Source organism: Odontesthes bonariensis, chromosome 14 (genome assembly GCF_027942865.1).
Source record: "Odontesthes bonariensis isolate fOdoBon6 chromosome 14, fOdoBon6.hap1, whole genome shotgun sequence".
Lineage (NCBI taxonomy): Eukaryota > Metazoa > Chordata > Actinopteri > Atheriniformes > Atherinopsidae > Odontesthes > Odontesthes bonariensis.
In genome coordinates, this window is record NC_134519.1 from 27,688,868 (window position 1) to 27,713,622 (window position 24,755).

At 42.3% G+C, this 24,755-nt stretch overlaps 3 protein-coding genes across 3 annotated transcripts; 2 read left to right on the plus strand and 1 right to left on the minus strand.

The window, feature by feature from the left end:
- Positions 1-2,036: 2,036 nt before the first annotated feature.
- sall2 (spalt-like transcription factor 2) lies at positions 2,037-11,283 on the minus strand. The gene is made up of 3 exons (XM_075483835.1): positions 10,963-11,283; positions 3,667-7,448; positions 2,037-3,315 (listed from the first exon to the last, which is right to left on the minus strand). Exons 2-3 carry the CDS (start codon positions 7,138-7,140, stop codon positions 3,004-3,006), a joined length of 3,786 nt encoding a protein of 1,261 aa, XP_075339950.1. The 5' UTR covers positions 7,141-7,448; positions 10,963-11,283; the 3' UTR covers positions 2,037-3,003.
- Positions 11,284-16,121: 4,838 nt separating this feature from the next.
- trim110 (tripartite motif containing 110) lies at positions 16,122-21,188 on the plus strand. The gene is made up of 7 exons (XM_075484259.1): positions 16,122-16,610; positions 16,697-16,786; positions 17,004-17,246; positions 19,398-19,420; positions 19,640-19,785; positions 19,941-20,212; positions 20,919-21,188. Exons 1-7 carry the CDS (start codon positions 16,122-16,124, stop codon positions 21,186-21,188), a joined length of 1,533 nt encoding a protein of 510 aa, XP_075340374.1.
- A 1,711-nt stretch (positions 21,189-22,899) lies between these two features.
- Positions 22,900-24,625, plus strand: cbln12 (cerebellin 12). Its single transcript, XM_075482352.1, has 3 exons — positions 22,900-23,486; positions 23,712-23,831; positions 23,921-24,625. Exons 1-3 carry the CDS (start codon positions 23,202-23,204, stop codon positions 24,116-24,118), a joined length of 603 nt encoding a protein of 200 aa, XP_075338467.1. The 5' UTR covers positions 22,900-23,201; the 3' UTR covers positions 24,119-24,625.
- Positions 24,626-24,755: the final 130 nt, after the last annotated feature.

Genomic DNA, 24,755 nt, shown 5'->3' on the forward strand with positions numbered 1-24,755 from the left:
ACATACTTTTCAATAGGAATGCCCATAAATCGGTGCATTAATGCTTTTGTGTTGCAGGATTTTGTCTCTGGACATTTCTGCTTCTGTAGACAGAGAGTTGGTTTGGTTGATGATTATAGGCACACTCTATCAGTTATTACTGAATGTGTTCACCTATAGATTTCACATCGTGATGTGGCTCTTGGATAATGGTCTGTACTAGCTATGTGTCAGTTGCACAGACATAAAGGTAAACGGTGATACACAACACAGTATTTTTGTTAGTTTTGAAGATGTGATACAGTCGTGAGGAAGAATGTACACCCCCGTTCAATTATGTGGTTTTAAACATCAAGACATTATAAGAGAAAAAATTCTAAAGACCGTGCCAGCTCTTAAACTTAGGTAAATATAACCTTAGATGAAAAGTAACATGACATATTAAACCATGTTATTATCTGTGTAACAAATACTAACCAAAAACCAGAAACATTGTTTTTAAAAAAACAATAAATATCCCATGATTCGATTGATCGTAGAACCACCTTTAGCAGCAATAAGTTGAAGTAATCATTTTCCTTTTCTGTATGACATCAGTCTTTCATGTCGTTTTTTTAAGGAATTTTGGCTGGCCATTCTTTTCAACTTTGCCTCGGTTTCCAGGAATTTCTTTATGCACAGGTATCTTGAGGTCAGACCACAGCATTGGACTTTGACTGGGTCACGGCGACACCTTGATTCTTTTCTTTTTCTGACATGCTGTTGTAGATTTGCTGCTGTGTTTGGGAGTACAGCAGAGCAGCCAAGCTTTAGCTGTACTGTGGTTGCAAAAATAGCCTGAATCATCAGCCCTTCAACACCGTGCTTGACAGCTGGTATGAGGTGTTTGTGCTGATATGCTGTGTTTAGTTTTCAATGTGATACTGCTAATTATGACTAGTCATCTCCCCTTTGGTGTCATCTGTCCAAAGGGCATTGTTCCAGACGTTTTGTGGTTTGTTGAGTTGAAAATTTGCAAACCTAAAATAAGCTGTTCTACCATGTTCTTTTTAGAGAGAAGAGGCCTTCTCCTGCAACCTTTCCAAAACAAGCCATACTTGTCCAGTCTATTTTTTTTTTTTTAGTTTGACTGTCATGAACTTCAACATTTATCATGCCAACTGAGGCCTGTGGCTCTTGTTTTTTTTGCAGTTTCTCTGAGCGTTGCACGGCCTGACCTTTGTGTGAACTTGCTGGGACGTCTGCTCTTGAGAAGATTGACAACTGTTTTGAATGTTTTCTACTTGTGAATAATCTTTCTCGCTGTAGAATAACAGACTCCTTCCAAGCTTGATGCGCAGCAACTACTGTGTCTCTGATCATTGCTGATGTCTGTCCGACTTGGCATAGGATTAACACACACCTGGATACTCCAGACTAGCAAAATGTCAAAACTTCTACTTTTATAGAGATGCTCATACTTGTTGGTGATTAGTTAATGCATTGAGTCTATTTGATTAATGCACTTGGTTTCTTACCCTCTATATTCCAATGCTAGAAGTACTAGTGTACTTAGATTTCTACGCACTGCTGATGTCTTTGACTTTGTTTTTGTTAAATAAATAATGACGCAGTGTCATACGCCATATGTTGTTTTTCATCTAAGGTTGTACTTACTTATGTTTAAGAAATGGTAAGGATAAGATCATTATTTTTTTTATTATTATTATTTCTAATCATATCCTTATATGTAAAACCTCAGAACTGAAAGGGGGTTTTCTTTTTCGCATGATTCTATGATCCTCCTTCACTGCAAAATGCTTAGAAGATACAGTTGGCATTTTTCCTTCCTTTTAATCCCTCTGGTTGTTATGGCACAGGAGAGGGAAATCATGATGTCTTGGCACAGTGCAGGGACCATTTACTCTCTGTGTGAGGCATCATGACAGACCTAAGCAGACTAACAATTGCCTACAAGTATACACACACACGTTTTGCGTTTATTAATATAATAAATCAGTCAGCCAGTTCTATTTGTCATCATCTGAAATACTCTTAAAAAGGCTGTGCACACTTTATTTTTTCTCCAAAGAGCTTTTAATACGGAGATACTGAAAGTACAGCTTACAACAAACAGACATAGACTTTTATAGATACTTAGAAACTTAAAAGTTTAGTAAATTTAGTAACTTCGAATGCGTTTTTAGATATTACTCGTGGACCTTACAACAGCAATAACAATAATAATGTTCACAAAGCTGAAGGGAAAAAGTCACACAATGAATCATGCCCTCATTGGGCTCACAAACACTGCAGGTGTGCTTCTGTTTTTGACAGGACTGTACAATGGAAGGGAATCACAATGACTTTCACAAGTTTTCAGAACCACAAGATGGGGGCTAAATACGTAACCCTAACCCACAGTAATGCATTTGTATTGTTGACTTTGTTTGCTCCTACAAAGCAAAATTCAGTTTTGCTTGCCTTATTACCTTACTCGTATCAGTAAATAGAATTAGAGATGCAGCAAACCTGGGTTGTAGCATTTGGTTTGATTGAACCTCCTTTGGTGCCATTTTGTTGAGATTTGGTAAATGGCACAACTGCACCAAAATAATTACAAAATGAGATGAAATTAATTAAATTAGTTGTTTTAGTGTACTCTTCAGTGAGTCATTAAGAAGCTGATAATATATTCTGAGCTTGCTGGTAAATTCAGACAAACACAATGCATTACTTGACCCACATCTTATTGTCGTCTTTTTTTTTTTTTTACAAATCCAGCGATAACTGGACTCCTTTTCGTACTTCTGAAGATTTTTAAGCTTTATTTGTACAGTAGTAGTGGCAGCCTTTTTTTTTTAACACAACAAGACCAAACTGAGCGACTCACAACTTTCACATACAAACATATTACTCTGATTATCAAACTGACAGGCTACCTGAAGTGTGCCATGGAAACAATACTATGCAAATGTACATACAGTTGTGCCAACAATGATTGAAAACACCAGAACATTTTCCAGCCAGTCATGCTAACTTGCACTATGACCCTTTACTGGAATCCTCCGCGGCCTCCTCAGAGTTTCTTGGATCCATCTGCGATCGAACAGGTGATTTAGAAGACAACGGTGAGTCGTTTTCACCTTGCCCTGTAATGTTTGGGTCATCGTCTGCCTCAGCACTGGTGTTGAGGAAGGCTTGATACTGGTTCCAGAAACTTGCTGAGCTTCTGGTGGCTGGAATGTTTAAGGCCTTCATAGTTGTTGAAGAAGGTAGTTGTTCAGAGGATGAACGACTGCTCCTGGCTGGTGGGCGGGATGCTTTGGTTGCCACACCATGGTGCTTCATGTGCCCCTGGGAATTAATACATTTAGAACCAATTTTAGGTGTGTTAACATCCTTCTAATAACTGATAACTTATCATATTCCCAGTATAATGTAATGTACAGTAAAATCAGTTGTTTAGTTTAACATAAGACCTGAATATACAGGGTTTTTCTTTATGCTACACATTCCTCAATTACTTATGACTATGATTGATTAAAAAAATCCTCCTTATATTGAACTTCTGTCATACATAGGACAGGACAGGATACGATAGGATACATTGCTCTTTTAAAGCAGAATAAAAAATATCTTTCAACGGTTGCCTGCTGATATATGTATAACCGAAACAAATTTTATACCATACAATTGTTTCCTGACCTTTAATCCACTGCGACTGGCGTACTCTTTTCCACACTCAGCACAGCAATAGGTCTTTTTCTCTGGACGCGACATTGGAGATGGGAGAGTGGGAGCCAGGCTGATGGGCACAGAGGCATCCAGAGCTTCACTTGAAACCAGTTCACTAAATTGAATGCCTTCCTCTTGATCCTCCCTCCCATATGAACTAAACTGAAAGCTCTGATGTGTCTCCTTTACAAAAGAGGCTGCTTTCTGGGATCCACCTCTTTCATCAGCCGCTATATGGTCTGCATTCTCCACAGGAAGTGTCATTTCAGGATCTTCCTCAGGCACAGTTACTTGGTCTTGTTTTAGTGTTGTGGGTGGAGGAGACTGACCTTTGTCTTCTTCCATGGGTTCTGGGGATTGGGGCCTTGGGGAGACTGAGTCTGATTCCAAGACTGTATTTGTATCAACTTCACAAACATCTTGATTCGGGATGGGGTTAGAGGTGGAACTGGGACAATTGTAATCAATCGAAGTACTAAGAGCAGGTGTGCTTTGTAAGTCCTCCAGGTTTGATTTGGAACCAAGGAAAGCATCTAAGGTGGTAGATGCTTCAGCTGCTCCACAATCCACTAACTTAACAGGAGGTGACTCTGTGACTTTGGTAACATTGGAGGAAAGTGGTGAAGGATTGGATTTAGGGATGTGGATATCAGCTGTGGCTTGAGGATGAACTTTGCTGTCTTGTTGATTTATCTGCTTGGAGGCTGTCAAAGGCGCACTGACAGAAAGGACAGGGGGGTCTGCACTGCCTGGTGGTGGAGTTTGTGTGGTGGGATTCATGAAGGGGTCAGGGCTTAGGTCAGTAGGGGGGATTTGATCTGGGCTGGGGGATGCAGACTTGCTGAGACTTTTCTCAGCTAATGTCACGCTGCCTGAGACAGGGGCCAAACTAGCTGCCAGAGTTTGAAATTGTGAGCTTGGAGCTGGGCTATTAGAATGACCAATTTGAGGAGCTGTTTTACAAGGGGCAGCATTTAGATCTGTGGACTGGGACTGAGATTGTAACAAGGATATAGGATTAGATTCGGCTGGTATTTCTTGTTCTGAATCTTCAATGCCATCTGGAGGCAACTGTCCTCCAAGGTGCATGCGAATGTGGTGCTGAAGAACAAGGGCATTGGTGAACTTACGCTGGCACAATGGGCAAGAGTTTTGGACACGTGCATTGGGTGGTCGGGCATGATGGGTGGCAAGATGTGACCGTAGGCTGCCTTTGGTAGAGAATGATCGTCCACATATCTTACATGGAAATGGACGTTCCCCGAGGTGTGTAGCCTGGTGCAGGCGCAGTGCTCTAGGACAGCTTAGCACCCGTAGGCACACCCCACACTGATTGGTGGCCAGGCTACGTGCTGGACCTGCCATGGCACTTGCTCCATTGGCACTCATTCCAAGGGCAGCAACCATCTCACGGGTGAAATGTGAAATAGAGTTGGTGACAAGGTTTGAAGATGGTGATGCCATTACATATGTGGTAGATGTGTTGGCATTTGTGAAGCGACTGTTAGTTGAATTTACTGAAGAAGTATTGGTATTGCTAGATAAAATCTCCAGCATGGAAGTGGGAGTAGAGAAGGAAGCCCACGAAGAAGAGTGTGGAGGAGCCTTCTCTAGTTTCTCCACCAGTCTCTGCAGCTTTGAGGTTTCTGATGTTGGGGTAGCAGTAGTTATGGAGGAGGGTAAGGAGGATGAGGTGGTGGCTGGACCTGGGACTTTAGGAAAGGAAGATACAGGGAAAGAAAGCTGGGAATGGCTGGAAGAAGCATGTTGGTGTGAGCCTGCAGTTGAGGGTAGCTGGGCCCGTAGCAAACTCAATGCTGGATGGTTGTACAAGGATGAGTTTGCAGCCTGGGAAGAGGAGGAAGAAGAGACAGATGGGAAAAGAAGCTTAGGCAGGTGAACCAACTGGGAATAAGCTGCCGGAGACAGCATTGGTGCATGAGGTGGAGTGTTTTCATCAAAGTGCTGCTGTTTAGCACCTTTGAATAACCCGGTGATGGGGGTAGATGAAACCAGGGAAGGGTTTGAGAGAAGGGACGCAGCCAGAGAAGAGGTGGAGGAAGATGACTGGGATGAGCAGGAGGCAACAGAGGCTGCAGCAGCAACAGCAGTAGCCCTATTTAGCTGCATTAGAGAGTGAGAAATCAAGGCAAGATCTACACTAGGAGGTAGAGGAAGGGTAGAAGGAGTAGATCCTCCAGATGTCCCAAGAGAAAGTCCACTACTAGTTCCACTGACCTCCATGTTTTCTCCACATGTTTCATCCTCCACTCTATTTTTTTGCTTCTTCTGTGCAATATTCATGCCAATGGCACTGCCACCACTGCTCATGATCTGTCCCATATCTGATCCTCCAGTGGCCCCTAATGCTACCCCAAACAAAGAAGGTGGGAGGAGTGAAAGTGAAAGCTCTGGGTTTTGTTCACGGTGGCGAAGGAAGTGTACCTTCAGGTTGCCCCGTGTGGTGAAACGACTGAGGCACACTGGACACTGGTAGGGTCGTTCCCCTGTGTGTGAACGGAGATGTATCTGCAGGGCAGAATCACTGCTGAATACTTTCCCACAAAAGCGACATGCATGCTGGAGGCGGCCATTAGCGCTGGAACTAGATGCGGAGGAGTCACCTCCACCTGATGCACATTGCAGGGTGCGTTGTGAGTTTGGGATCATAGATAGTGATGACGGGAGGGATGAGTTCAGGAATGGCAGGTCACTCTGCCCACTCATTGAAGTGGTGTTGGGAGATTTCTCGTGAAGATAGGAATTGGGTAGAGGTAATGAAAGGGCAAGAGGATAGTTGGAGGAAGCCATGGAGATAGCTGAAGAGGAACTGGAGAGACGAGTGGAGCATTGAGAACTCTCCCACTGATAACCATGAGTCCCTGCAGCCCCTCCAATGTCTTCCATCTGTGAATTGTGAGGCTGCAGGATTTGTGACAAGGGAGTGCATGGTTGTGTGAGTTTGTTGGCTGTCTGAGAGGGTAGCAGGGAAGAGAAACATGCGAGGAGAGGAGCCACAGAGGTGGAGGGCTGAGATGCAGCTGGCTGGGTGATGGGACTCGATGCCCTTTTGCTGTCTTCCAGACAGAGCTGAGGCAGGGATGGGAGGAGATGCTGGGATGGTGTGTCTGTGCTATAGGAGGCTCCACCAAGGCGTAACACTTGTCTGCAGATCTCCTCTGTTATTTGCATCTGGTGGATCTGTCTTTGCTGCAGCACCCGGAGCTCCTCTAGGATTAGGGCAATGCTCAGCTGGGTCCTAACAGGTGCAGTTGAGGCAGATGTCACTCCTGGGCTTGGAGTGGGAGTAACAGGACTTGGAGGGCCCTCAGGCACCCGACTTGGGCTTCCAGGATGGGGTGGAGGACACAGAGAGGCTAAGGATGATGAGGAAGAAGAGGACGTGGTCGTGGTGGCTGACAGCCCTAACTTGGGAGAGGCCATGTATGCACTTCTGAAAGAGTGGACCAGGGGACTTGTATAAAATGTGGGCAGGTGGATTTTAGGTTTGGGAGAATAATAGGATTAAGGATAGTGAGGGGGCTGTGAGTCTTTGAGTGGCTGCTGGTGAGGGCTGGCCTGGTGAACAAGGTAGGAATAGACCCTCTGTGGATACAGGGAGGGGGTCTGAGAGTCGTTGAAAGATGAACAGAGATCAGGGGGCAGCTGGGAGCTTGGAGGAGAAGATGGAGGGCACAACAGAGAATCTGCGATAATTGGAAAGGAGTGTGATTTCACAGCCAAGGTGCCATCTGAGGAAATTTAAGAGAAAACAATCTCAATTTAGTGAAGCAAATTATGTTTAACGTGAATGCCACAAGTCTAGGAACTAAGATAAATAAGTGTTCCCTAACTGGTGATTTTTAACCTCTGGGTTTAATTTCCACCACCTTATTATTCAACTGTTTTCTTTTTGTTTGTTTGGTTGTTGTTTTTTTTGGGGGGTGTGATGGGGTTTCTGTCATTTCTCATGAACTATACATACACAAAACCCACTGGTCTGCAAGAAAACACTGCTCACCCACAGAGAAGTCTACCTTGTTTCCAGGGTAACTGCCCTCCACCCCCATGCCCATGAAAGGAGGCCACATCCTAAGACATTTTATCATCTCTGCCTGTTTAACTTTTGTCTCCCTGAGAGCCCCTTCCCTTGGTAGTCAAAAGGAGTGTTGAGAGTTATATCCTGGGCACCGTGCTGGGTGCCTGATTGGCTGGCAGACATGACCTTAAACACTCTGAAGTCGCAATCCTAATACGGTTTAGGCACAGGCAGCGGAAGCGAGGTGACGTGCATAGAAAACAAACAGACCAGTTGAGAGACAGGATGACTCATCGATCCACCGACAAGCACCCGTAGCCCGCATAGAGGGACAGGTGAAAACAATCACAGAGCTTACTTGTCAATAACCAACACACTTGTGCTCGGGTCCACAAAAACACGAACAGAATGCACAGCTGTGTGCACAATAGCTGCAGTTTCAAGACACACCGCGGTCCCTATCTTTACAACTGAAGTGGACAGACAGACACAGAAACACACAACTGTGGTGCACACACTTTACACACACTTCTTCATGGGTATGTTCATGCTTCATTAACTGGCAACAAAGCTAAAAGGGGACAATCGGAGCGAATAGTATTGCAGTTGGAGCACCGTATACAGTTACTCACTAAGTTTATTTTTTCTTGACCTTCTCAAGCTCACTGCCTACCTCTTCTATCATGTATTTTCAGATTGACTATACAGTCTCTTTCACAGATATTCTTGTTTGGATTTAAAATATATCTGTGAATTCTGGGTGGTCTGTGTCTGTGTGTGAAAGGTTGCATTAGAATGCAAGTCTTGGAGCCAGCACTCATTTATTTATATTAAAATGGGAAATCTGTGCAGTGATTTACTAAAACTCTGCAACATAAATACAAATACAATATGCAAGGCAAAAGCATGGTTTGCACAATTCTAACACGCTTGAAAGTCAATATTTGGTTTGAACACTTTTATTCTTCAACGAAAACAACATTTCTTGTAATTTATTTAAGTATTCTTCAGGAATAGTTCTCAGGGCTTCTTAAAGTACATTAAAATGCTCCTCTTTGGATGTTGGCTGCCTTTTATTTCATTTCTTGACAGCCACCCTTCCATGGAGACCATTTCTGACAAGGCTTCAGTGGATAGAGGGTCAACTGAGGGTCCACGTGCATCTCTGAGGTCCTGTGTCAGATCTTTGCTGAATTCCCCCCCCCCTATTTCTTAAAAACATCACATTCAGATACTGTTCATCTGCTGTAGATATTTTTAGGCCTGGCACTCCCTTGAATAAAAATAAATAAATAAATGAGGGGTAGCTCAAAACTTTTGCACAGTGCTGTAAATAAGAGAGTAAATAAGAAAGTGCCGTTCTTAAGAGAAGATTGAGCAAGTCCACTTACTACAAACGTTATGGTGCAATGTAGCCTAACTGTAGATCATATAATAACAACAATGCACAACCCCTGTGTTGTAAACTTTGCATCCCCTCCAACTGTATAACCAGTATTCTTTCATGTCTCACCATGCTCAAGTATCAGACACGCTGGGAGGGTCTGGCTCATAAGCTGCTTGGGTCGTTTCTGTTTCCAGTTGGACATGCCTCTGCAGGATGGTCCCGAGGCTGAAGCGCACTGGACAACACATAACTTTTATAATGTCTCCCTGCGCGCTGTAAAAGTAGGCATCCAAGTTACTTGGACGGGGGAGAAATGATCCAGACAAACTATCGTTTCCAAAAACTTGCCACACGGGGTGATTCGGGTCGACCAGACCTTGTAAACTGCCACCACCGTGGTGGGTTTGTGGTGCGAAGAAAAGACTACAGAAAAGCCAAAGGGACTTTTCTCCAAACTCACCGTTTGTCCCCCTTCTCCACACACATACACACGCTCACTGTGTTGACTACTTTGCATTCAAATGCTGAGGGAACACCCAGTCTTTTGAGCCAAGACTCTGCAACACGTCTGTACTAAACCATTATAAATTGAAGGAGACTCAACCGCATCACACCACGGCCCTTGTGCGAGCTTCCAATTATTGATAAGTAAAACTGAAACCTCTCTGCAACGCCTTTTTTTTTTCTTTTTTTTTTTAGCGTAACAAAAGCCGGCACTATCAAAACCTGCTTTCCTAAACAAATCAGTCATGTTTTTTTTTTTTTTTTTTTATAAATATAAATGTATTTATTCATTAGTTGTGTCGCACTCCCGCAATTTCTAGTCTATTGGCGGTGTGCGCGGTAACCTATAGGCTCCAAGACAGAGTGGGATGTCATGTCGGCTCCTGGGTGAGCTCAGTAAACAGAACGGCTGAAATGAGGAGGAATTTGCAACAATGGCGTTGAGGGAACACAGCTGAGTGAACATCACCCTCTCAGAGCCTCTGCAACACATAAGGCCACTGACTGGAAGCACAATGCTCCCTTTTCACCCTCACCCCGACCGCTTACCACGTGGAGCGAAAGGTAGTGAAAGAAAAGAAAGACAGAGCCAGAGAGGGGAGAAAAATATTTTTTTTCACCCGGGCCCTGTGGCAGTCCCCCTCCCCCGACACCCCCACCTCTTCTCTACCTCTGTGGGGCTCGGACAGAATAATAAATCGCACTCTTGTGTTGATGTAAAGTCTGAGCGATCGAATGTTGACTACAAATGCAATGAAACAAGTCTGAATGATTGAAATAGCCAGGTTTTATTTTGTTGGGAAGTGGCAGACATCAATTTATCTAACGGTCTGAAACAGACAGTTAACATCTGCTTTGGGCCTTAAATAGGCACTTGTCTATTTAAACCAATCTGTGATAAACGAATAATAAAAGCAAACCGATCCGACTTTCCGCCTGCGCCTCATAAGCGAGCATATTTTGTCAAAGTAAAACGAGTGATAACTAACAGTTATAAAGAATGTCACAACAGAGGAAATTATCGCTTTTAAAGCTGAATTCTGACGTGCCAACAAGGCGTTCGTATTTGCCGTGCCATTTTGTCAGTTTGATCGCGCTTAAGGTGGTGGGGAAAAAACTGTTTGAGCCAGTGTTTAGAAACCAGCAGCTGGGAAATGCGCGCCCCCGCTACTGTACAGCGACCTGTTGAACGCCATGCGCGCTCCCACATCATAACAAGTTATGATTCATAAAATATTATGACTTCGCCGAAAAACACTGTCCCGGATGTGCATTTCCGCCCTACGCCGCTCGTCGCCAACACAACTGTATCAAACATAGCACAAAAACAACTTACCATGTCGGAAACGATGATTTTTGGTACCAATATTGTGGAATGACAAACACAAAAAGGGGGGGAGCGAAGCTCAGGAGCTCGGGTCTGATCGGCTCCGTCTCTCAGCCGGGACACTGGCGCAGCATTTCCCTATTCACTCCCGGTGATGCGCAGTCGGACAGCCGCATTTTTTTTTCTCTCTCCCTCTCTCTCAATGATTTATCTCTGTCGCAAATTGCGTTTCACTCTCTCATGACAAAGCTTTATTATGCCTGGATGTATTTACTCATGGTCCAGTGGCAGGAGCAAGAGCAGAGGCGGTACACATGGACTACTAGCGAAAGGGGAGGTTTATTTTTCTTGGCAGTACGTGCTGCTCTTCCTCCTCTCTTTGTGTTTGTCTGGGGGCTGCTCCAGTTCGGCCTATCTGCGTTCGCTGCGGTACTGTCTGTCCATCTGTCTGCCCGGTTAGCTGGTTAGCTGTCTGTCCCTCTGTCTCTTATAATTAATGACCCTCACCGCCAGACGGGTCTACAGGGAAACGATGGCCGTTACCTTCCACACTGGCTGTGCGTGTTCGTGCCACATATGAGAGCTGGCCCTGGGACTCTCTCTCAGTGTGGTTGTCATGATAATTCACCAGTTTCAGGGAATGAAACGTCAATAAAGGTCAACGTTTGGCTTCAAGGTTTCATTAAACTCCTTTTCCTTTTTTTAAATTCGTACACACACACAGTGCACATTCTTTTTTTTTCTTTTTTTTTCTGGATAACCAAAAATCCAAAGTGAGCCAAAGTATGTGAGGCTGCAACACCTCACATCATGTCTCTGTTTTGATGTTTATCTTTGTTTCCCAAAGTCACACAATTCTTTCTGCCTTAGCAAAGTCTGTAATGTCTGTCTAATATACTTATGGCAGTGACTCCTGATAGTTGCCGTGGTGCTCTGGTTTATGTCCTACAACCAAAGTCCACTAGGTGTCTCTCGGAGATAATAATTAGAGGGCTGTTGCAAAGAGCTGCAATAGGCCACTAAACATTGGGATATAGCCGCATTTTAAAATGTGTTTTTTTTCTACAAATACCCAAATGGTAACTCTGGATTTCTAGACTTTAGGTCGTTTCAAAACACAACATCTTCAATTTGGTTGCAGCAGGACGTCACAAAAAAGTTGGGATAGGTCAGGTGAAACAAAAGGCTCAAAAAGTCAGTGATAATAAAAAGAAACAGCTGGTGGAACATGTTGCAACTGATTGGGCTAATTGGCAAGAGGTCAGTAATATGATTATTATTATATATTTTTTTAAAGGAGCACCTCAGAGAAGAAGAGTCTCATAAGTAAATATGGGCCTTCAGCGGTCTACAAATTGTGGAGCAATTTCAGAGTACATCATATCATCAAATGATTCAGACAATCTGAAGACTTCTCTGTTCTCAAGACACACAGCTGAAAATCACTATATGATGCCCAACATATTCGGGCCCTCAGGCAGCACTGCATAAAAAACAGACATTATTCTATCATTGAACACTTCCAGAAATCCTTGTCTGTGAACAGTGAACGGTTCCATCTTCAAAAGCTGTTTAAAGCTCTATCATGCAAAGAAGAACCCATATGTGAACATAATCCTCAAGGCTCAACTGGACTGAAGCAACGTGAACAACTGTTCGGTAGTCAGATTATTGGAAATTTGGATCGTGGATGCAGGTTCTAGAAAAACGTGCTCTCATACTGACAACTTTTGAAAGGAAGGCCTTGCATATTTCAGCAAGACAACACTAAAACAAATACTGCATCCATTACAAAAGCCTGGCTTGTTAGTAGAAGAGTCCAGTGCTGGACTGGCCTGTCTGCAGTTCAGATCTTTAACCAGCTGCAAACATTTGGAGCATCATGAAAGTCTGAAGACAGCTGAGCACCTAGAATTCCATATCAGATAACAATGGAACAACATTCCTCTCCCAACTAGTCTCTTCTGTTCTCAGATGTTGTTAAAAGAAGAGGAGACGCTACACAGTGGGAAACACGGCCTTGTCTCAACTTCTGTGAGACGTATTCCTGCCAACATATTCAACATGAGCCATTATTTTTTATGAAATAGTAAAATGTCTCACTTTCTACATTTGATATGTTTTTGTGTCCTCTTGTGAATAAAATATTGCATTATGAGTATTTTACATTCCAATTTTTCTTCTTTGAAATTGAGGTTCTACATACACTCTTATCCTTTGGCCCCTCTTTTTCTCCCTTTTTTTTTTGGATAAAAGCCCCACTCATATAAAGGGACACGCTTGGACATTGTCCAGGTGTGGTTATATCTCAGATCTTCAGATTAGATCATTCGTGTTACTTTTGAAATGAACTGCAAGTGTTCTTATACTATCATCAAAAAGTTCTGGATGCACAGGAGTGCTGAAAGCTACCATGGCAAGGATGCTGCATGTTTCTCAACTTTCAGCTTTTCACCTATCAGAATTATTTGTGCTTTCTTTCTTTTGAATCATAAATACCTGCTATGTATGTAAGTGTTTAATGAGGTATTTTCACATTGTACTGACTTTAAATTCCTCTTTTTAGACGTAACAGCAGAAAAACTCAATCTTACTTATTTTTGCTGCACAGCTGCGTATCCTTGAGGCTTTGAGCATCTATTTCTAGACGCAGAAGTTCACTATATTTCATTGTACATTTCAGAGCTTGTGTGTTTTCATTTTCTAATTGTGAAAGATATAAGACAAGCACCTTCCTTTATAGGAGTGAACGGTACATTAGATATGCAACAGTTTCCTTCAAGAAAAAAAATACCTATGGCAAAAATGTACAAGTAGTGTCTGAAAAAATTAGACACACTCTTCATGCTTCTACGCACACAAAGAAATAAGGATTTGATTTGATTTGTTTTGATTTAAATAAGGATTCTGAGTTCTCAGAAAAGAGTGGAGAGCATGAACAGTCCTTAGGTAAATGCTGCTGATCCCTGTTTAATTTCAAAGATACAAAATCATCAAAGACAGCTAAGCACAACACAAGTGTACCTTTGATAACCTTCAGGTATAGTCGCATAGCTTAAACTTTGGACAAATAAGTGTGGGCTGCAATCTTGACTGTGGACTTTGTGTCTGGAGGTTTCATGTTCTCTGTGTGAGTGAGTACAAGTTTGCTCCGGGTGTTCGGCTTCCTCCTGCAGCAGAAAGCATGCTTAACTGGTTACCTGGTGACTTGCGAATTGATAGTGAGTGGCTTAGCTGTTTCCAAAAGTTTATATCTTGACAACTTTTGTTGCCAAGGTGGTGAATTATTTTTTTAATGGTAGAACTAACCGTGGGATATATAAAGATGTACATTGCTTATTGATACCTTATTGAGAGACAGCTGGAGCGATGCAGCTTAAGTAGCTTTTTTGGGACCATGGCTTCACCTTGATTTATTTGTGTAGGAATTAAGAGGGTAAGTGGCAGCCAGATATTGGTGCTGCAAATCAAACGCATTTGATAAATTGATCATAATTAAGTGTGAGTAACTCATAATATAAAGGCAGAGGTTTTTGCACTTTGCTGGTCTGGAGCATTCAGGTGTGTGTTAACAAAATACCAAGCAGGAAATACATCAGCAATGATGTGAGAGAAACAAATGTTGCTGATCTTCATTCTAGACAGGCTTATAAGGTCATTTCCAAACTATTTAGAGTTCATCATGCCTCTTTGAGAAGATTATTCACACGTGGAAAATTCTCAAGAGAGTTGCCAATTATTCCAGGAGTGGATGTTCCAGGAAGTTCACCTCAAGGTCAAGCTGTGCAATGCTCAGAGAACTTGCAAAAAGCCCCAAAACTACATCTCTATATACTGAATACTGGCTTGTTTGGAAGGGTTGCAGGAGGAAGCTTCTTCTCGCTAAAACAACATGGCAACACAGCTTAGGTTTGCAAAGTTGTAACAAACCACAAGACTTCTTGGAACAACGTCCATTTAACAGATGAGACCAAAGTGGACACGATTTCGGCATAATGTACAGCAAAAAACACCTCATACCAACTGTCAAGCCCGGTGGGGGGAGGGCTGATGACTTGAGCTTGTTTTGCTGCCACAGGACCTGGACATCTTGCAGTCACTGAGTCCACCATGAACTCCTGTATGACAGCTAAAGGTTGGATGAAACTGGGTCATCAACAGGACAATGATCCCAAACACTTTTAAAACAGAGACTAAATTTGTTGCCTTTAAAGTTATTAACTTGCCCTTTGCTGCTCCTCCCACCTCAGGGTAAAGTGACCTCTCAGAGTGCCATGAATCTGTTGGGATTAGTCAACACACTGACCGCACACTACGCTCGCACTCACCGATGGCATTATACAAACTCCAGGACATCAGCAGGTAAGGAAGGTCTCGTTCTTGTTTCTCTTTTATCAAACAGGCCAAGGAATTCCGACTGGCATGGATGAGCTCGAGGTTGAATACATAAAAGCAGAGCACATGTAGAAGAAAAAAAGGACAGCAAGGTGTCAAGGATGATCTCCTGATCCCTTCACTGCAGCTTGTGTCTGAGTAGTTAATGCTCATCTAGGGTCAGTGTTACACTTCCTTTACTCTTACGTTTTCCAATTTTTTTTTGAAAATTTCTTTTGTTTTTCGTCTCCTTAGTAAATAACACGGTTAAAGAGCCTCTCAAACTGCAAGGACTTGTAACGGTCGGTTTACATGTCAAGAAGGATTTGCTTAAACTTGTAAGAGGATTTAGGCCTCTCTGTAGTGTTGATGTATTTCCTGACTTTATATTGTGAAGTGAGGTGTTTTCCTCTATTTTCCTAGTAAGATTTGTTTCACTGCTAAGTACTCTATTCTTAGCACACAGTGGGCAAAAGCCCAGTAGACAGGATTAATGGTCTGAGTGAACAGTTGGAGTGAAATAAGGGCTTTCCTCTTGTACCCAGCTCAGTCCTGGCTTAGGCTTTAGTATTTTTTCCATGTAACACGAACATGTAACTTGTGCAAAGGTCTTCTTTCGTTTGGTGCTGCACAGACCTCCTAAAGGGACTGGTTTATTTTTTTCTGCTTGTACAGTCAATGGACTACAAATTATTTCACGTGCTTCTCTATGTACGTTACATTTAATCTCTTTATTATATGAACCCACAGTTTAGTTCATAGTCCTCAATAGGGAGGACCATCAACTGAACATGATGGCGTCCTTGGATGAGGAGCTGACTTGCTCTGTGTGCCGAGACAGCTTCAGCCAGGCCCACCCCCTGCCCTGTGGCCACAGCTTCTGTCCCGCCTGCATCCGCGAGGCCTGGATCAACCGAGAGGAAGAAAAAGGTCGCTTTAACTGCCCTCAGTGTCAAGAGGAACATGGTGAAGTGGTGTGTGACTGCTGCCCTCCAGAGGCTGAAGATGGACAGTCAACGTTGGCTGTCAAGACCTGCCTTAGGTGTGAGGTGTCGTTGTGTGCCAGCCACTTACAACCCCACCTGGAGAGACCAGCATTTAGCGCCCACCTGTTGGTGGATCCGCTGGGGGACCTATCCAAGCGACGGTGTCCGAAACACTCAGAGGTTTTCCGTTACTACTGTGTGGATGAGAGGGTGTACATGTGCGGTGACTGTCTGCTGGAGGGAGGCCATGCTCAGCACAAAGTGAAAGCGCTGAGACAGGTGGAAGAGGATCTGAAGGTGAGCCTGAATGGTATGAAGTCAATGTGTGTTCTTATGTTAGAATCTCAGCTTGTTTGCTGAAACAATTATTTTGTTTTTCACAGGTCATTCTCAAGAACCTGCTCATCAAAGCAGAGAAGAAAGTAATATATGGGGAACAAATTCTCAAAGAGCATGAGAATGTTGATTCCACCATGGCTGTGAGTGAAAATATCATATCCGTGCAAATAAGATTCAACATTATGACTTGGTGGAGTTTTTTTTTTTTGCTTTTACATCATCTGGCCTCAAAAGCTCCAAAATTAAAATCCTCAACATAAATAAATAAAAAAACACTGACTTTAATGAAATATCATACAATTGACATGTAATTATGAGTCAGTCCAACACAATCTAACACTTTATCATGACTTGTTCCAGGACTCTCTGACGCAGGATGACAGTCGGGTGGAGCGGCTGGACGTAGATCTGCAGGTCCAGGTGAAGAAGCTGGTGGTGGCTTTAAAGGAAATCACCAAGAGGGAGAGGCAGCAAATCGTAGAGCGTGTGCACAGAGACTGCACCAAAGTGAAAGACGACATGAGCCAGACAGTGAACATCCAGCGCTACCTGAACTTTATGTTGTCAGAGACAGACCCCTTCCTGCTCATTTGGGTAGGACTCCGTACAATGTACAACGCAACAGTGCCAAACTATGTCATAGAAGTGTATACAAATCTAAACATGGCTTAAATTTAAACAGTTTATGATGATATTAAAATGTTTTCAGAAGTACACAATTATGATACAGTTTGGCTTTTGTTGTGCTAAACAGAATTCTTAGGACAGCTGTATCTTTAGTGAGACATCTGTAGCCATGCCATTAACATGGCTCATTTAATAATAATAATGCTTGGTTGGTCAGTCTACTATTTAAACCTGGACTGAAACATGCTGAAAAGATATTCTTATTGTCCAGATGAGTAATAGAAGTTACCCCATTACTTTTCTATAGTGCTAATAGCCACTTAAGCTTTTCAGGGTCATTCCATGCTCACTCATATAAACTACCCAATTCATGTCATGGATGAACTAGGCAGGTTGTGTGGGCTGTTTTCTTTTGATACCCTTGTGTGATCAAGGCAGCATAGTTAGATAGATGTCAGCATCATAGCTACATGACTCAACATAGTTACCCAGTTATTCTAATATGTGTAGTAATTATAACATTATTGAGAATGTCAGGGTACATCATGCTGTGTTAAATGTTCGTATGGGATGCCATCTTGCTATACTAATCTTGGAACCTGCTAAAAAGTTGTTCTGTTGTTTCTCTTACTTGCAGATATAATTAGCATTTGGTTATTTCAAGTGGAATCATGAATTTTGAGGTTAATCCAACAGTGTGCGCATAAAAACCTCATCCTTAATGTTAGCATGCAAGAGCTAGTAGTCTCAAGATGCTTTTCCTTCCACAACCTAGTACTCCCTACAACACTGTTCTTCGACCTCAGTCCTTGAGGGCCATTGCCCTGAATGTTTTAGATGTTTCCCTGCATCAACACACTAGGTTTAAATTATTAGGGCATTAAAAGGCTTTTGTAGAACTTTTTGTAGAAGCTTTCTCTCTGAGTGATCATTACACAAGTATATGTAGCCAAAATCACTGCACTGAAGTTGTCTTTAATTTAAGCAGACGGTGGGTTTGTCAGATGATGGTTGTGTTAGCTAATGTCAGCTAAGGGAACTTCCTTTAAAGTTTTTTAATTATTTTTTAATTTCAATTCTTCTATTTGGAACATCCTGCATTGTTATCTTTGCAGAAAACTTTCCCACCTTACGTTAAACTTGTCAGATGTCTGTTACTGATGCAGTTGTAATTTTAGAACTGACAGCTAACATTAACTTTTAGGTATGTAGCTAAGCTAGCCAAACCAATGTTAGCTTAGCTGTCCAATAGGCTAGTGATGATGTCAGCATTATAATGTTTCCCGAAAGATACCAGAGGTTTAGAGGTTTGAACATTGTTGTTTTGAGGTAACCTTATCTCATAGCATCAATACGATAATCCATAACCAAGCTTTATTTTCTTTGATTAGAACTTAAGAAAACTGCATAGACTGATCACAAATCTTACTTTTTAACTTATATAAAGTGAGAAAGAGTCACTCAGTTCTCCCTACACTGACCTTGGAATCTTACTTAATATGGCTGAATAACATGTGAAGTCCACTTTACAGAGTGGGTGATCAGAATGTGAGATCCTCAATACATGGCTTTTCTCTAAAAATGAGACCCAATGACCTAAAATTCAAAATGGAGTGACATCAACTTCACATTTTCTATAGTTTTAGGGGTTTTCATACAATTTTCATACAATACAGTTTTCACATGTCATATAATCAGAATATCTGGCCCAACAAAATAATCTTGAACATAAAAATTAGCTGAACAATTTAAGTGACTAATTCCACAGTTCTGCATAAACATGTAATTATTTTCAAACATAATGTGTTTTGAAGCAAACATTTGAAACAGCTTTACACAGACTAAAATAGCTTGTCAGTGCTTCAAATTCAGAGGGCTTATTTGTGTAGCAGAGCCACAAGGACGTTAACCACAATTATTTGTAGTGTTGTTGAAGCTGGTATATAGTGGACCAAAGACGGAACTGAGTGAAACACGCACAGTCACAGATGGAGTGACCTTGCATTTCTTTCCTCTTTACTCATCCTCCTGAGTAGATTCACATGGACAAATGTAGATCTTTCTGTGAATGTTTTGACACATGCTTTTCTCTGCTGTCCTCCACCTTTCTTTCCATAGGTCTTTCAATCAGATGACACAAAGTAAGTTCAGAAAAATTGCAGGGAGATTGTGTTCAGTCATGTTTTAAGCTGTGTCATGTGTGTGTTCAGATTTTCACCCATAGAGGTGTTGTTATGTGAAAGACAGAGAGACACGGAGAGATTCCATTAATGAAGATATTTCCTTTAAAAAACTGTATCTTTTCTTATTTCAGAGAGAGATTATAATACCACACTATGTTTTGGAATTTTGTATTATAGGTTGTTAGCTGACTTGAACTGCCCGCTTTTCACTCCTGATGCCATCAGTATGGACAGGAAACACATCCTGGAAGACATAGAGAGCAAATATCGAGAGTTCATCACTGCCACACTTCGCTGCCTTAGTGAACTCAAGAGGGAGCTCTGTGAGTGCCACATTACATATATGGGTGTAATAGCACCCACTGAATTACCTTAAGGGAGTCATTTGGGGAAATGTTATTTTCTGTCTTGTAAAAAAGAAAAAAAAACACATCTCAAAGCACAAGTCCCAGTTTCATTATTCTTTCTCTACCTACAGTATCCAGTCCTTTGACTCTGGACACAAACACGGCCCATCCTCTGCTGAGCATCTCAGATAATCTGCGCTCAGTGGTACGAGTTAAAAGCCGCCGGCCCTGCGCTGCTCATCCTGAGCGTTTTGACCACTGGCCACAGGTTCTTACAGTCCAGACCTTCACCTCAGGGACTCACTACTGGGAGCTGGTGGCTGAGGGTTTCTGGGATGTTGCAGTCTGCTATCGAAGCATTGGACGGAAGGGGAAAGAAGCCAATGCTTTTGGGAACAACAAGGTACACAAACGGCAGTGGCTCATCAAATCTGGTCTGAAAGGACCTGTGACTCACTGACATCTACTGTCACAAGCTCTATTTCGTAAAGCCTGAAAACAAAAGCCAAGAGGAGGTGCAAAAGTTTAGTTTCCTCTCAGAATTTTTGCTAAAAGATGACAAAAAGATATCAAGATGATGTCAATTTCAAGTTTTAATGTATTGGATTTGTGAACTAATGAGAGGGGCCCACTTATTATTGCCAGAAGTTATTGCATCGCTCGTGTTTTGACCCTTCCTTACGAGGCTCAAACCCTGAGCTTGTTTGTTCCAGTCTGAAGGAAATGAAAAGGCTGTTTTAACTAGTTTTCCATTTATACGCTCAGTTATTAATCTGTCAGAGGAGAAAGTGTTCATTTAGGCTCTTCATATGTTCCTGATATGCTATCATAGTTGACAATGAAATTCTACTGGTTGACACAAATTTACACTGCCAAATCAGAAATGACACAGCCCTGATTTATGAGCAAAATGTTCATCACACAATCTAGAATTCTAAAGACATGTACCAGTCTGCATGCCCTTATCAAGCACTAGATTTTTAAACGCAGACTGCAACTGGTAGTTATTTTTGTAATTGATTCACCTGCTCGTTCTTTATGAACTGTTTGCTGTATAGGTTTTCTACAAAAATGTGTTCTTAAAGAGAGCGTCTTTGTTTTAACCCCAGGTGTCATGGAGCTTGACACAGCAACACGACAAAAAGCTTGCAGCCTGGCACAACCGCAGGAAGACCCGCCTCACAAACCAAATGGCTGGCAACAGAGTTGCAGTCTCTGTGGACTACAGCGCAGGGACCATCACCTTCTCGGAAGTGGGGCCATCCAAAAATCTGATCCACCTCCACACCTTCTCTACGCACTTCACCCAACCGGTGTGCTTGGGGTTTGGACTCTACAAAGCTGAGCTCAACAGTCGCATCTCTGTTGTCAAAGTCTGAGTTGCCGGAGAGGAAGACCGAGGGAACAACTCTGGTCTGTCACTGTGATGCGCTGACTTCAAGAAAACAACGCAGACTTGAGCTGGATTCTTTGCCATGAGCTCTGCTTTCAGGCTGAGGTCGACTTCTTCTCTTTCTCCTCAATAAGGAGCAAATCTGTGTCTCTTAAAACTGATCATGTGATGTTGACATGCAAATTACTTTTAGAAGAGACCACTGAGGATTATTAAGGCCCATTTTTAAAAAGTAAAATCAGTTTTGGAAGCAGATTTCAACATTGTTATGTATTTTTTCCCCCATGATGTTTACAGAAATAGGTGCCTGAGCAGGTTGTGAATGTTTTAAATCTAAATCTGGACAATAGCTCATCCGATTTCTCATATCTACTTCAGTTACATTTTGAGGGTACCTTCTTATTTGTCAAAGTAGGTGGGCATTAAGCATATTTACATCAGGGTATTTAATGTGGTTATATGCTCAAAAAGGCACAAAATTATAGGGCAAAAAGTGCCTATACCTGTTAAATTACCTGAGAATTTATTCGAAAATCATGTAAACGGAACTATCAGGCTACTTTAAGCACAGATACACAGAAATAAAAGCGCACAAGCAACAAGCCGGAGCTTTTGATCCTTTTTAACTCTGCTTGAGCACACATGAGAGGATCGCTGTTTTCACTGGAAATTACAGAAGAAAGGGAAACAACTGCCACTCACTCGCTAACTTTGCTCTTTGAAGCAGCTCAGATACCCAATTATTTTTCTTTATTTCACTGTAAAGGTGAGTGGGTGGATGCGGTGTAGAGGGTGAGAAAGGAGCAGACGGAGAAGGGGGGTGGCTGAGAGAGAGGACACACAGGGAGAGAGACAGAAAGATCAGAGCTCACTCTGGATTGGTTGCGTTCAGCTCGACTGCCGTGCTTGTAAGATAATGTGACAGAAGAGCAGGAGAACAAGGATTTCGGCACTTCAGCTACGGCCAGAAAAAAATAGTTTTCACTTCATTTCAGACACAAGATTGTTCAAGTGGAAACAGGTGATAATCTACTTTTTACTCACTTAATACTCTTAGATTTTCATGCACTGAGCAAATAGTAACATTGTGTTCGAGCACTTGTTTTATGACGAACAACATATTTTGCTGTAATAGGTATCTTTGTCCAACCAAGTAGCTCCTGTATTTGCTTTTGTTGTATGTTTTGTTAAAGCTGAAAAGGGAAAAAAAAAGGATAATCCCCAAAATATCTAATCTCAGGGAGTTGAAAATGACAAGAGAGGCTGCTAAACCTTCAAAGAAAATAAAGGAAAATGGAAAATGTTGCTATTTTTACATTTTTTTTATGTGTAGCTGTTGCATATTTATGTACAAGTGTGAAACAAAAGCCCAAGTGTGTGTTAGGGAATGTGTGTTGACGTAGGGGGAGGGAATGAGGAAGTGGGGGGTACTTGTAAAAGACAGATGGTCACTCAGTGGCGTTGTTCCCCCACTCCATCTTTTCTTCTCGCTCCCTTCTGGGTCCTGCATCCTTCCCCCTGTCACCACTCCAGAATCCTACCTCATCTCTTTTTTTCCCCTCACCTCTCCCATATACATCCTCCTCTCCTTCGCTCAGAGTCTCAACTCGGATCTGCTCTCTTTCTTCTTCTCCCAGCTCCGACTCTGGCTCCTTGTTGTCTTTTTTTTTTGCTGAGAAAATCAACTTGCAAAGACCAAGAGGTTCTTTTTCCTTTCTGCTGTGTTTGTGATTGTCATTCTGGACCCTGCTGACTCAGCAGGCGCAGGAAGCGGGTTGGGATTTGTAGGGGCAAACAAGAAAACTAGAGAGACAGACAAAAAGCTTGATTGGCAGCTACGAGCAATGTACTCTGACCTCTGAAAGGGACTGAGGAATTTCCAAAAGGGCAGCTTCTTTAACTGTAGCATGTTTATTTACACTTCAAACTGCCCAAAGTGACGCCTCCTTTTACCATAATCAAGAAGAGATATCGCTCACCAAAAATCCCAGGTTCAGTCATGCACCGCAGCTCAGTCCACTTTGGACACATCCACATCCTGCTGAGTGTGCTGCTGTTGTGGGGACCTCTGAGGTCCAGGGGCCAGAATGACACAGAGCCCATCATCCTCGAAGGGAAATGTTTGGTGGTATGTGACTCCACTCCTTCATCTGAGCCTGCTGGGAACGCTTTGGGCATGTCAGTCCGCTCTGGCTCCGGCCGAGTGGCCTTCTCCGCCAGCCGCCAGACCAACCACGAACCCACGGACATGAGCAACCGCACCATGATCATCTACTTTGACAATGTGAGTATTAAGCTGCATATATATGTCTCTGAATGATGCCACTCCTGTTTTAGAATCCCCCGTTCTTTACATATTGTGATATTTGCTTAAAGTTTACAATAGAGTGAAAATGACATTGAGGCTGGAAGCTTCATCAAACATCATTCTCAAACTTGTATGCCTTTTAGAATGTTTAACGTACACATAACATATCATTTACCTTCCTTTTCCTCACTATCTGATCAGATTTTAGTCAATGTGGGCACTCATTTTGACCAAGAGAGTAGCGTCTTCCTGTCACCGCGGCGAGGTGTGTACAGCTTCAACTTCCACGTTGTAAAGGCGTACAATAGACAAACTATTCAGGTACGATACCACCTCAGCTTTGACAGTTATAGCTAATATTCTAGTGCATCTACGTGTTCTCTCTGATCCTGTTGTTTCCCGTCACTTAGGTCAGCCTGATGGTGAACGGCTGGCCGATGATTTCAGCTTTTGCCGGGGACCAAGATGTGACCAGAGAGGCTGCCACCAATGCTGGCCTGGTGATTATGGAGAAGGGGGACAAGGCCTACCTCAGACTGGAGAGAGGCAATCTGATGGGAGGCTGGAAGTACTCCACTTTCTCTGGGTTCCTGGTCTTCCCCTTGTGAGAAAGGTGGTGAGTTTAGGTGTAATGAGAGTGTAGTCAGAGAAATGTTTATATGGGGCTTGTTACCGAATGAGAGAAAAGGGGGGAGGTGATGGGAGTAAAGATAGGAGTCAACATGTTGCTACACGGAACATGAAGTGATGGGGTTCATGCAGAACTGAGCTAAAGACGAGACAAATGAGGAGAACTCTCACTCACAGAAAAGAAGGGTAAAAAGCTACAAAAGCACTTAGAAAATTATTTGTTTATGAAATTTATTTGCTCTGTCTCTGTGTATAAATATTTGTTCCAAGGAAATATTAATTATGATAAGATTATGATAAGAAATGTGCAATGTGGGCTTCTGAGCTAAGAGTATGTGAATGCCTTAATTCTTTTTAGAAATTCTACATGTTTAAATCACTGCTGTGCTTCAAATGATACCCTTTTTTGCTTGAAAAAAAAGACAGTTGTCCTTTATTTGAGCGTGCTGTATGACTGATAATCTATATGCCTGTCAATATCCTGCAACAGATGTTTATTTACCAAGAAATTTCTATCAAGAACAAAACGTCTAAATAAAATTAATTAAATTTGTCCGTGTAATATCTTTGATCAACTGTTTAAGAATATATGCACTCATTGTTTTATGAATCGTT